At 40.2% G+C, this 12,744-nt stretch overlaps 2 protein-coding genes across 4 annotated transcripts in view; one reads left to right on the top strand and one right to left on the bottom strand.

The window, feature by feature from the left end:
• The first annotated feature begins 2,361 nt into the window (after nucleotides 1–2,361).
• LOC137201128 (interferon-induced very large GTPase 1-like) overlaps nucleotides 2,362–12,744 on the top strand; it is a 33,366-nt gene continuing 22,983 nt past the window's right edge. For 2 of the 3 annotated variants that reach the window (XM_067616024.1, XM_067616023.1), the window contains exon 1: nucleotides 2,471–2,483. The gene's annotated coding sequence lies outside the window, so the exon portion shown is untranslated. Of the gene's footprint in view, nucleotides 2,484–12,744 lie in introns of all 3 variants that reach the window. The other variant, XM_067616022.1, reaches the window with a different exon arrangement.
• On the bottom strand, nucleotides 7,171–11,244 carry LOC137168433 (uncharacterized). Its single transcript, XM_067571013.1, has 2 exons — nucleotides 8,743–11,244; nucleotides 7,171–8,427 (listed from the first exon to the last, which is right to left on the bottom strand). The coding sequence occupies exons 1-2, from the start codon at nucleotides 10,640–10,642 to the stop codon at nucleotides 7,586–7,588; spliced, it is 2,742 nt and encodes a 913-aa protein (XP_067427114.1). The 5' UTR covers nucleotides 10,643–11,244; the 3' UTR covers nucleotides 7,171–7,585.

The raw sequence follows: 12,744 nt of genomic DNA, 5'->3' as shown, positions 1-12,744 counted from the left end.
AAGTAAAGTTTGAATGCATGAGTTTTTTTATTGGACTACTTTCACATAAATGACCTGATAACTTATAAGTATGCTATTGTTGCATACTCTGGAATGGACAATAGGAATAGGGCAGCAACTTTTGATTATTTTCATTATCGATTATTTTTACTTAATGTGTTTAGTCATGGAGCCTATAAAATGGTGAAAAATATCAATCCGTGTTTCCCAAAGCCCTAGATGCAAGACCAAGAAAACCAGAAAATAATTACATTTGTGAAGCTAGAGAATTTCTGCATTTTTCCTTAAAAAAAAAAAGACTCAAGGTGATTAATTGTTTATCATAAATGAACATTTAATTTTTTGTTAATTGACTGATTGACTAATCTTTCAGAAACAGAAGATCAGGAAGGCACCAGGCCCAGACAGCGTGTCACCCTCCGGTCTGAAAGTCTGTGCTGACCAGCTGGCCCCCATCTTCACTCAGATCTTCATCAGTTTACTGGAGCTGTGTGAAGTCCCCTCCTGCTTCAAATGTTCCACTATCATCCCCGTCACCAAGAAACCCTCCATCACTGGACTGAACAACTACAGGCCCATCGCCTTGACGTCTGTGATCATAAAGTCCTTCGAGAAACTGGTGTTGACCCACCTGAAGGACATCACAGGCCCCCTGCTGGGACCCCTGTAGTTTGCCTACTGGGCAAATAGGTAAGTACCTCCAGTATCCTCCAACACCGTGACTCCCCAGGGGCATACGCAAAGATCTTGTTCCTTGTTCCTCCTCACTAAACTCACCCAGCTCACATTGCCTGCTGTGGTCTTTCAGTTTGTTGATGACAGAGATCCACCTGTCAGTGGATCACAAACTTTCTGACAGACAGGAAGCAGCAGGTGAGGCTGAGGGACAGTCAGCACTGATGCCCCTCAGGGATGTTTGCTCTTTTCCCTCTACACCAACAACTGCACTTTCTGGGATCTACAATCTCCAAGGACCTGAAGTGAGGGTCCAGCATCAACACAGTCATCAAAAAGGCCCAGCAAATGATGTACTTCCTGCACCAGCTCAGAAAGAACAATCTGCCTCAGGAGCTGCTGATCCAGCTTGACACCACAGTCATCAAGTCTGTTCTCTGCACTTCCGTCACTGTCTGGTTTGGATCGACCACCAGACAGGACGGGAACAGACTACAACAGACAGTCAAGTCTGCAGAAAAGATGATTGGTACCAACCTGCCCACCATCCAGGACCTGCACACCTCCAGAGCCAGGAACCGGGTAGGGAAAATCACTGCAGACTGTCACACCCTGGACATGACCTGTCCGACCTTCCCCCCTCTGGTAGGCACTATAGAACACTGTTCACCAAAACTATCAGACTCAGGTTAGTTAGTTTCTTTGCCCTCGCAGTCACACTTATGAACAGTTAAATTATTCACACTGTCAAATATATATTTAAGAAGGCTGTATATACTGTACACAGACGTGTACACATGCATATACTGTATAAGCCCTATAAAGTAACTTATTACATTATCCATTCAACATTTACAGTTTTTCAGCACTCTTTCACTCTTACACACCTTTGCACTACTTGTATCCTTTTTTAGAATCTACAGAAACTGATTTTTACATACAATCACATATGTAGATGAGCAGAGGGGTATAAGCAAGCAGATATGTGACTTTAAGGGTATATGTGCACATTTAAATGAATACATTTACCCTGGAGGAGGATGAGGGTTTGAAATCAAATATGTAATACCGTCTGTGACAAGAGACAAAGGTAATCTTTAAGTTTGAAATAAAAACATTCATGAATTAAAAATATTAGCTAACCAAATATATATTCTTATGCTGATCCTGTGTAATCTGTTTTTTTCTTACATGACCTTGCAGTAGAGGAGACTGCAGCTAAAAAGAAGGTAAAATCTTTTCACGCTAATTAGTCATCTTCATACAGCTGTATTTAACAGAACCTTTTTTTTTTCAAAAAGAAGCCATATCAGCATTACATGTTAGAAAATAACATTTTAATATTACACGCAGTGTCTACACTGCAAGATCAGACCTTTTAAAGTATGTTTTTACCTAGTGATGTACAGGTTTTGGTTTCATGAACTGCCTGTTTGACAGTGGATAAGTAAAGTTTACAAAAGTTTTACAAAAAACATTTACTTTTAATTGAATACAATTCCACTTGCATTTTTTTAATGTGTACTGTTTTAACTGGCTTTATTGTTCTGAATTGGCACAACACTTTGTGTTGTTGAGCTTCAACTTTTATCTTGATGTAGTTTTCTTGGTTTTGGGTTCCAAGTAGAAAAGACATCCTTAATCTCAGTGGGTCTAACCTGGAGAACTAATTGTTCAATAAAATCACCTGTTTTCTTAGTGTGATCCAGTGAGTGAACCTGGTGAAGCTCAACACTCAAAAAACAATGACGAGAGCACAGGAGGAGAGTCTGAAATCACATCCGTACTGTCTGCAACCAATGAGAAAGGTAATATTTTAATCAAGAATTCAACAGATATCAAAGAACATGAGAATATTTTTTTTTATTAACTTTCAGCAAAACTTGAGACTGAGAATGTTGTTTCAATGATTACAACATAGTGATGTTCTTTTTTTTTACTGAGCCACACCGCTGCACTGAGCAACATGTTCCTTGTCCATGATGAGAGTGATTACTTTAGTTTGTTTAGAAACAGCTCCAAACACTAATAACAGTAATAAAGTGGAGATCTATGGCATAGAGGAAAATGATATCAGACTTTGCATGCACACAATAATTGTACGTAGGATCGATTTATTGTTGGTTTGGCTCTGCACATGAGATTTGTTGACAATAAGAAAACATAGAAAATCACCAGCTAAATCGTTCATCCAGTAGAGTTTGGCAATACTTTTTGACCTGTGGCAGGTCAGACCAGGCGCAGTAGATGTCACTGTTTCCTGCCCTTTCACTGACTCATGAGTCACAAAAAGTGAATCAGGTGTGTTTTGTAGTTTGTAGGCAATCTGGCAGCAATGGTGCGGAGTCATGGCTTGAGTTGAGCAAGAGAGGGAAAAAAGTCACTCTTAAAGGGAACCTATAGTATTTAATCCAAAAGGCAGTGAACAGCAAGCCATAAATTAATGACCCACACTCATAAGATACTGTACACAGAATGGAGATGAAATATATACTTTATGAATAAAAGATTATACTTTATGTTTCAGATGAACAAGGTTACAGTATCTGTTTGTTTTGACAGGTATAAAATTGTATTTTTGTAAAGTAGTGTCACAGGGTTCAGTGGGATATGGTATCAGAAAATGTCCATTCTGACAGCCTAGATGATGATGATGATGAATATTATTATTATTATTATTATTATTATTATTATTATTATTATTATTATTATTATTATTATATAACAATAAATGACCTGAGTCAATATGTTTTGGACACACAATAATAATCTTTTAGGCTGTCAGAATGTGTTGTTATCTGATACCATTTCTCATTGAACTCTGTACCACTATGCTGGATATTTATTCTTTTTTTTTTTTTTCTTTTTTTTTTAAATATAACTTTATATCTGTCTAGACTAATTTATGAATGTGTGTGTACAAGCTTGCAGTTATTAATTTTCATTTTTGGCTTGCTCTATGAAGCCTTTTGGATTCAGTACTGTAGGTGTATCAGCTCTTGAAGAGTGATTTTTTTTTCTCTTGTTTAACTCCAGCCATGACTCCAACTCTGCAGGCTAGATTGCCTACATACAACAAAACACACATGTGGATCCCTTTTCATGACACATGGGTCACTAGAAGGGCAGAAAGCAAGACATTCAAGATTCAAGAGCTTTTACTGTCACATGCAACACAGCAGATGGCAACACTGAAGGCAGTGAAATTTGGCTTTTTTAAGATCTAGTTCCACTTAGGGTATGTAATAAAATATTTATAATTATTAAAAAAGGAGAGAGAGAAAAGAAATATACGAGAAAGACGGATTAAAATGTAGGTATATACAAATATACATTATATTGCACATTTGTGCGCAGATACAGTATTGCACATAAGTGATGGGTGATAAATACTTCTGATAAAAATATAAATATTGTTTATTAGAGAGGAGAATGTGTGTGTTTGATGGGGGTTGAGTAAGTGTGTAGGAGTGGAAGAGAGAGAGACTGTGTGTGTTATGTATGTTCACAAAGTCCCAGAGTTCAGCGCCATCAAATATTCCCAAATCCCTCCCACTTCACGCACTCCTATTGGTGCCGCAGTGACCAAGTGAGGCAGCAGACACTCTGAGCCTGTCACTCACATTTTAGTCCACCAGGAGCTGCTGTTGGGCTTTCCAACACAGAACTTAAATAACTAGCAGGTCTTTTTTTTTTTATTTCAACCTTTGAAATTAGATGGTCTGGGTGATTGCTAATCGAAGCCTTTGGCTTCCCCAAAGAAAGATTCTGTAAAACTTACACAGGTACTTATAAGGTCATTAAATGTTGCTCCCACAGACAATAAAGTGATTAAGTTTGTGAAGTGTTTTAATTTCTATATGAGTGTGAGAGTATAGTGGCACTACTTGTCAGCAAATCAGCAAAGGTTTTGGTTATGGTTTGTTTTGGATTACACTAACAAATGACCTATTCTTATTGTCATGTTGCTTCCAACCCTGGTAAAATCACCTGCAACAATAAAATGGAATTTAACTTAGGAAAATATTAGCAAATAGAATGAACTGTGGATGGTGACAAATCCAATGTTACTTTGTTTTTGTTTTTAACTTTTTTTTTTTGTTTGTGTTTTTTTTTTTTTTATCATAGAAAGGCTCTCCTGATGACTCAAACAAGTTGTGGAGCACACACCAGGCGATAACGATGTTCTCAAGCTTCTCCAAGCTTGTGTCATTTCTCTTCATTAGTATCCTCCACCTCCCCTTTAGTCTCCCGAAGGCGTTCTCCACCACCATCCGTGCCCGGCTTAGATGATAATTGTAAACTCTCCTCTCTCTTGTGAATTGCCCATTATCACTGAAAGGTTTTATCGACCAGGTAAGCAGAGGATAGGCGCTGTCACCCAGTATGACCACAAGTACAGTGGTTCCTCCCACCTCACATGGGTTTGGGGGGCAAAGCCTTCCTGTCCGGCCTTGCTTGTAGATACCAGACTTCCTAAACACATCCAAATGGGAGAGCCTTTTCAAACTATTTCCTACTCAGAGGGGGCTTATATCTGAAATTGATCAAAACACCATGTCCTTGATCAGTGACACAGTCTCCAAATCAAAGTCCAGATGGGAGGATGAACTGAGAATGGAGTCAGCAGAGGAGTGATGGGATGCAGGATTGTCATGAGAAAACTATTAAATCTGTGGCATGTTTCAGGACCCTCCGTTGTCGGAACTCTGCCTGTCAGGGTGAACTGATTTCAAATGCACCAATTGGCTTGAGAGCTTCAATTCCAGTTGACTTTGCACAAAAGCCTAGAAATTTATCAGAGAGACAAAGGTGGAAGGCAACAGAGCTAAGGCAGTTTTTATTGTATACTGGTTGAGTGGTCCTCCATGATGTGGTGGCAATTCTATTATGTCAAAATTTTATGCTGCTATCTGTATCAGTTTATATTTTGTCAAGTCCAACATTATGTTTGGCCCTAAATGATTTTGCCAACAGTCTACTTGTGTCATTTGTGGAACATTTTAGTCAGTTGTATGGGCCAGAGCATGTTGTTTATAATATTCACGGACTAACACATCTTTGTGAGGATGTAAGGTTACATGGAAACCTGGACTTAATATCTGGTTTTCCATTTGAGAGCTACTTGGGACGGGGGCTTTAGCCCCCCTAAAATAAATGTACATTATTAGTTTAAACCATCAATAGTTTTTTCTAATTCATTTTTCATTAAAGTCGATCGAACTGTGCCATTGCGTCTCCAAATTCACAATGTACCTAAAGTACCAGTTACTAAGACCTAGTCAGAAAGCACTGAAGTTGTGACAAGATGTTGGCGAAAACTTTACCAAGATAAACATCATATACAGAGTGAAATAGTAAGTAGTTACAGAGTGAAGATACCAGGCTCTAATATGAATGTGTGGCAAATGATGGTCAATGTATGTCTATAAATTCAATTCAATTCAATTCAATTCAAATAAGCTTTATTGGCATGACAATCTACATTGCCAAAGCAGTACAGAAAACTATAAACATTGACAGATGATTAATAATTATACAATAATATGTAAATATAAACTATAATATTAATACAATTACATTTTACAGATGTAATCACACAGAAACATTCACTACAGAGCTTATTTCTCTCAGATTATGACAAGACTTAATATATTTTGCAGCTATTACTGCACATTGACTTTTCTCCCCACATAGATAGGACAGTTTCTGAAGATCAGGGAGGTGGATAAATTCAGGATATATATGATTTATTTTTTCAAAGAAAACTTCTCTCAAATCTTTATATTTGTCACAGTATAATAGGAAGTCAGATTCTGTCTCAACTTCTCCTTTATGACAAAGTGAACACAGTCTGGCCTCCCTAGGGAGCCTGTTCTGCCTGTGACGGCCTGTTTCTGTGGCCAGGCTGTGTCCACTCAGTCTGTACATTGTCAGCGTTTTTCTCAGTTTTCTATCAGTCACGGTGGTCAGGTACTCTGCCACCATGTACACTCTATTTAGGGTCAAATACAATTCTAATTTACTTTGTGATTTTGTGGTTTTGTTCCAATATTTGATATAATTTTCTTTTTGTTTTGAGATGATTTGGTTGGGCAAGATTGTTTTTGGTGTGTGTGGGCAGAGCTTCAGCAGCAGCTGGCAGAGGGGACTCTGATCTTTGTTCAACTCGTGGCACTGAGGGGCTTTGTATTGGAAGGACTGGGGGTCGCTAGATTGGAGGTGTTTATAAAATTTGTTGGCTCGCTTCTGAATTTATAATTATTAAAGGGTATTGACCAAGTTCTGCCCTGCATGCATTATTGGCTGTGTGTCTGTGGACTCTCAGTATGTTTTTGCACAGTTCTGCATGCAGGGCTTCCAGTGGGTGTCTTTTCCATTTTGAGAGGTCTTGACTGGTAAGTGGACCCCACACTTCACTACCATATAACATTATTGGCTCTATTACTGAATTTAGAATTTTGAGCCAGGCCCTAATTGGAAGGTCAATTGGTATTTTTCTTTTGATGGTGTAAAAAGCCCTTCTTGCCTTCTCCTTCAGCTCATTCACAGCCAGGCCAAAATGTCCAGCGGAACTGATATTCAAGCCTAAATATGTATAATGTTTTGTATGCTCAATTTCTATATTTCCTAATGTGAATTTATTTTTCTGGGAGTTGGATCTTTTTTGGAAAGTCAATGTTTTGGTTTTATTTATATTTACAGTTAGGGCCCATATTTGACTGAACATGTGGAGGATGTCCAGGCTCTGCTGTAAGCCCTCTCTGGAGGGAGACAGGAGAACCAGGTCGTCAGCAAACATCAGACATTTGACCTCTGTGTCCTGCAGGGTCACACCAGGAGCTGTGGATATTTGCAGTTGTTCTGCAAATTTATTTATATATATGTTAAAAAGGGTTGGGCTCAAACTTCAGTCCTGTTTCACCCTACGGTACTGTTTGAAGTAACTGGTTCTTTTGTTTCCAATTTTAATTGCGCATCTGTTATTAAAATACATTGATTTAATTGGATCATAGGTTTTACCCCCTAAGCCACTCTCTAATAATCCATAAAAGAGCCCTTCATGCCAAATACAATCAAAGGCCTTTTTGAAATATACAAAACATGAATAAATTTTATTTTTAATTTGGTGCACATTTGTGTTAATGAGAGTGGTGAGGGTGAAGATATGGTCAGATGTGTGATGGTGAGGCATGAATCCAATCTGACTTTTATGCAGGACATTGTGCTCATCAAGGAACTCAACTATACGGGAGTTGATGATGCTGCAGAGCAGCTTGCCCACACAGCTGCTGACACATATCCCTCTGTAATTTTGAGGGTCAAATCTGTCTCCACTTTTAAATATAGGTGTAATAAGACCATTATTCCAACTCTCAGGAAAATATCCCACATTCAGAATTAAGTTGAATAATTTTAGAATAGTCAATTGGAATTTTTCTGTGCTGTATTTCAGCATTTCGTTTAGTATCCCATCAGGCCCACATGCTTTTTTGTTTTTGAGGGTCTTCAATTTTGTTTTCAAATGGTTCATAGTAATGGGGAAATCTAGGGGGTTCTGGTGGTCTTTGAATATCAATTCCATATTTAGTAGTTTTTCCAGTATTTGTTTGTTTTGTAAGTCAGTTCCTGGTGGTTTTGGCCCAAATAAGGTGTGGAAATGTTGAGTCCGTATGTCTCCGTCTTGTATGACCAGCTCCTCAGGCTCAGACTGACAGACAGAGTTCCACTGGTCCCAGAAAGAGTTAGACTCTATAAAATAAAACAAACACAGAAATAACTTTTACACAAGTGACCTTGTAGAACCTATTAGAGTGAAATATATTCATATTAATTACATTAATTATCTAATGTATTCAGTATTTTCTTATGAAATTAGTATTTGTTTAATTTGAGAAATTGTAAATTGTAAAATAGTAAGAGATTTTTTTTACAAATAAATATGTGAAAAGAAAAAAGAAAGAAAAGAAAAATTGAGATTGAACCACACTATGTTAATATAAGACCATGAAATCTATTTGGGAGTCCTACCAATATGATGGATGACTGATGTTATATCTAGCTTACTAGTAGTCCCCTGCACAGACTCTGTAGCATCTGCTTGATCTCCTCCAGCTCTGAGACGTGTTGGGGTGCAGGCTGAGGAGCTGGCCTGGCCAGAGCAGCAGCATAGGTCATCTGTTGTTAAGGGGGGGGCTCTGTTGATAGGAGGAGCTCTTTGGGTGTGGGGTTCAGGAGGCTGTGGGTGGGGATGGTGAGGTGGAGCTCTCTGGATGTGGGGTGTAGGAGGCTGTAGGTCGGGAGGGTGAGGTAGAGCAGGGTGACGAGGGCTGGGTTGTGACGGTGTGTTTCTTGGGTGTCTGGAGGTCCTATAGTGGCCTGCTGTGGTGGTGGAGTCGGGCTTTCTTCCGAGGGCAACATCCTTGAGAGTTTTGGCAAATACTCTGACTCTGTCTCTGTCGAGGTGCAGCCTGTCATATAGGTGCCAGATGCCGATGGGGGTATGGTGTGCCAGGTGGAGGCTGGAACAGTTCCGGGTGATCTCCATGTTAATGTCATGTATGACATGAGGTGGGGTATCTGTACAGGGCAAGAGGGTGGAGATCACCACCCTTGACTCTGGAAGCACTCTGCAGGCTTTCTCTGCCACCTTAGTGACTGCCTGGGCTGTGTCTCGGTGTAGGAGGCGCAGGTCGTTTGTGCCTGTGTGGACAACGATGATCTCGGGACAGCCAAGGGAGTCTCGTTGTAGCAGCTCCAACGCATGCCCAGTGTTCCTACAGCGCTTGAACACAATACGTTGGCCAGGGAAGAGGTGTCTGGGTTCCACATACTTCCCATTTGAGTCAATTAGTAGCACCACCTCTGGCTCTGGCTTGGCTGCTACAGTGGGTGAAGGTGTAGAGGAGGGGTCAGCCTGGCCAGCAGGGAGGGGGTCTATGTCTGGGTAAGTGGCTGTGGGAAAGGGTGTTTGACCACCTTCAGCCAAGGCTGAGGGCTCAGGGGTGGGGGTGGCGTTGGGAGGCTGTGTCTCTAGGTTAAGGGTGGGGGTAGAGAGCTGTGTCAGTGAGCCAGTGGTATAATCTTGGATATGGGCTGAGGAATAGCAGAGAGGAGTGCAGGGGCTCTTGTCCTGTACCTGGATCCTCATGTGTTCCAACTGTCTCCTGAGGCTCCTCTCTCTGCTCTCTGTGTCCTCTTTTATTTTGGCCATCTGGGCCCGCAGACTGGTGTTCTCCTCTTGTAGGGTGTAGGTGGTCTGTCTGAGATCATCGATGCTCTTTTGATGGTCTTCTTTTGTCTGTTGGAGCCCTTTCCTCAGTTGCTGGATGTTGTTGAGTTCTGTGAGCCTGGTCAGTATCAGCTCTCTGAACTCAGTGTAGTCCAGCTCCAGTGAAGACAGGCTTTCTCTCAGTTTCTCAGTCAGGGTTGAGGGGTGAGTGCAGTTAGGGTCTTTCTGCTCTGGTTCTCTCTCCTCCTCTTGTTCTGACTCCTCTGTGTCTGCTGGGTTGATGGTGTCTTCTGGGTCCATAACTGAGCTGGATCTATTGATGTCTACTTCTGTTTTCAGCTGGTGAAACATCTTCTCAAACAGGTTGAGACTGGTCTGGTTTCCCTGGACCAGCACCGTTCCTTTGGTTTTATAATAAGTTAGAGTCAATATAGGGTTCTCAGTGTCCAGACTCTCATCCTGACAGATGGTCACTCTGCCACCACAGCCAATTCCCTCTTTGAAGGTGTGCTGGTAGTTGTTACAGACAGCATTTTTCCACAGCTCTGGATGTTTGGTGTGGAAGATCAGGTTGTTTTTAATTTTCTTGCCATTGAGCAGGATGTAATCTGCATACAGGCACTCAGGGTTTTCTTGTAGGGTCTTTTCTTTGTGCTTGTTCTTGGCGTATACACTTTTACACTTAGCAGGATATTCTATTTCTCTGCATTCTGTTGTGTATGTGGTGGTCTCCATGGCGACCGATGATATCAACTGTCACTGCTAGCTAGCTCTTTATTTTAGCTCTTAACTTTAGTAATATGTTTTAAAATACTATTTTAGACAGGCATAGAAAGGCAACATTCTTCTTTCCACAGAAAAGGTCTCAGTTTTCCAAAAAAAACTGGATGGAAGGCCTACCAGTCCTTTGTTTCACAGACTTATTCCAGTTGTAGAGAGGTCCACTGAGGCAGATCCAAACTGTCAGTTGGTCAACTAGCTTTAGCCTGTAGTTTTCCTCCTTCTTTTTCTCTTTTTTTTCTCTTCAAAATCTTGAGATTTAGAGATGTCCTGCTGCCAGTATCCTCTATGTACCTTTAGGTACCTATTTATCAAATTATTTCGGTGTTTTGTTTCAGTTCTTTCATCAAAAGTTGAAGGACTGTTAGGAGCTCATTTTTGGTGCAGCTGCTCTCGGAACTCTCTCTCTCTATCAAGTTGTTACTTGTTTGTTACTTGCTTAACGTTAGCTAACTTTAGGTTTAAGTGAGGAAAAGACATAGACTGTATAAAAATATGGACGTAGTTACCGTGACGTCACCCGTTGGTTTCTGAGGAGCGGTTTTGAAGCTCAAAGCGAGCCGCTCCGGCCGTAACCATCTTGGCAGTGCATAACGCTGCCTAACTCCCAGCCAATCAAAAATGGGCAAAGAGGTGGGCTGAATGGCTGAAACAAGCCACCTAGCGGCTGGCGGACCTGTCACTCAAAGCAGCCATGTCCTTCATTATGCATAACTTTACGGCTTAATAAAACCTAAACGGGTGAGTTATAAAAAATTCGCCCCCGGTACAGTTGTCATGAAAGGGGAAATTAGCTATAGAGACCTAAACCGTTTTTGTACCAGGCTGTAAACATGTTTATTTCTGCTGTAAAGTTGGGCATTTTAACATGGGGGTCTATGGAGAACGACTTGCTTTTGGAGCCAGCCTCAAGTGGCCATTCAAGGAACTGCAGTTTTTGGCACTTCCGCATTGGCTTCATTTTACAGCCCCAGAGGTTACCGCTTGGGAAAAGATAAGAGGATAGGCTATATAACACTAACATTATACAGTGGAAACTGCTTATATAATCACGGTTACAGTGATCAACCGTGATCAAAAAGCTCAGGACAGAATCATTCCTATACAAATGCTGTTAAAAATAATTTGCTTATAGTAATCAATAGTCTGCTTACAGTGTTCATTTTGAGTATTTTGATACATGAAAACATGGGGGGGGAAATTAAAATTACGGTAACTATTGTTATTTTTTACCTTACTTTCATGATACACATATGGTATTGTAATTAGCGGCTGCTGCACCATTATCAGGCGTACGGAGGTGCTGGGTGTGGGTGTGTTTACAATCAGAAAATAAAATTTTCTTCTCCTCATTCACCAGCTTTCACGCTACCACCACTCGCTCTCCTCATCCATTCTCTAGCTCGCTTGACCACTGCTACTCTCTCTCTCTCTCTCTCTATCTCTATCTCTCTCTATCTCTCTCGTCTTAAAATGAGTTAGGAAGGCGTCAACAGCGTTTCAAACAGCTGTACTGTATTCTGAAACAGCTACAGTAAATAGTGAAGCTGGCCATTTCATTACTTTTTTATTCATGTAATAAATATACAAATGTCAATTAGATGGTTATCTGCATGGGAAATAAAGAAAAAGAAAAAAAAAGATGATATAATAATGATTATAATAATCATTTGCTCATAGTGATTAATTTGACCCAGAAGGACGTGATTACTATAAGCAGTTTCCACTGTACTAACTAGCTGATGAGCTGGCCAGCCAAAGTGTGAACGAGTGAAAGAGATAGAAATAATGTTATTGACAGCTCTTTACATCCTTTGCTTTTATATGCCTCTTAAGTATTTCAAAACAATCATATCAGTAGGCATAGATTATTGTTTATAATCAGTTAATGTCAGTAAAAAGGTCACATTGTGTTGATCATAACGAAATTTTATATCCCTCAATTCCTCCACATGTTGATGGATATATGAAATTTCTTCAAAAAAGGTAGCAGCTCCACCAACGGCCAGTCAGGTGAGAAGATTTTGCCAGTTCAGACAAATACAAATTTAAAGTGG

Source organism: Thunnus thynnus, chromosome 17 (assembly GCF_963924715.1).
Source record: "Thunnus thynnus chromosome 17, fThuThy2.1, whole genome shotgun sequence".
Lineage (NCBI taxonomy): Eukaryota > Metazoa > Chordata > Actinopteri > Scombriformes > Scombridae > Thunnus > Thunnus thynnus.
Note: the sequence above shows the minus strand (reverse complement) of the source record. Positions and strands in the feature narration are given on the sequence as shown.

What these genes read in the sequence shown, in the direction of transcription:
- LOC137168433 (XM_067571013.1), bottom strand. Translation starts at nt 10,642, where the DNA reads ATGGAGACCACCACATACACAACAGAATGCAGAGAAATAGAATATCCT. An exon ending in GTCTGTGCAGGGGACTACTA is followed by an intron (nt 8,428 to 8,742) that starts GTAAGCTAGATA and finishes TTTATTTTATAG; the next exon opens with AGTCTAACTCTTTCTGGGAC.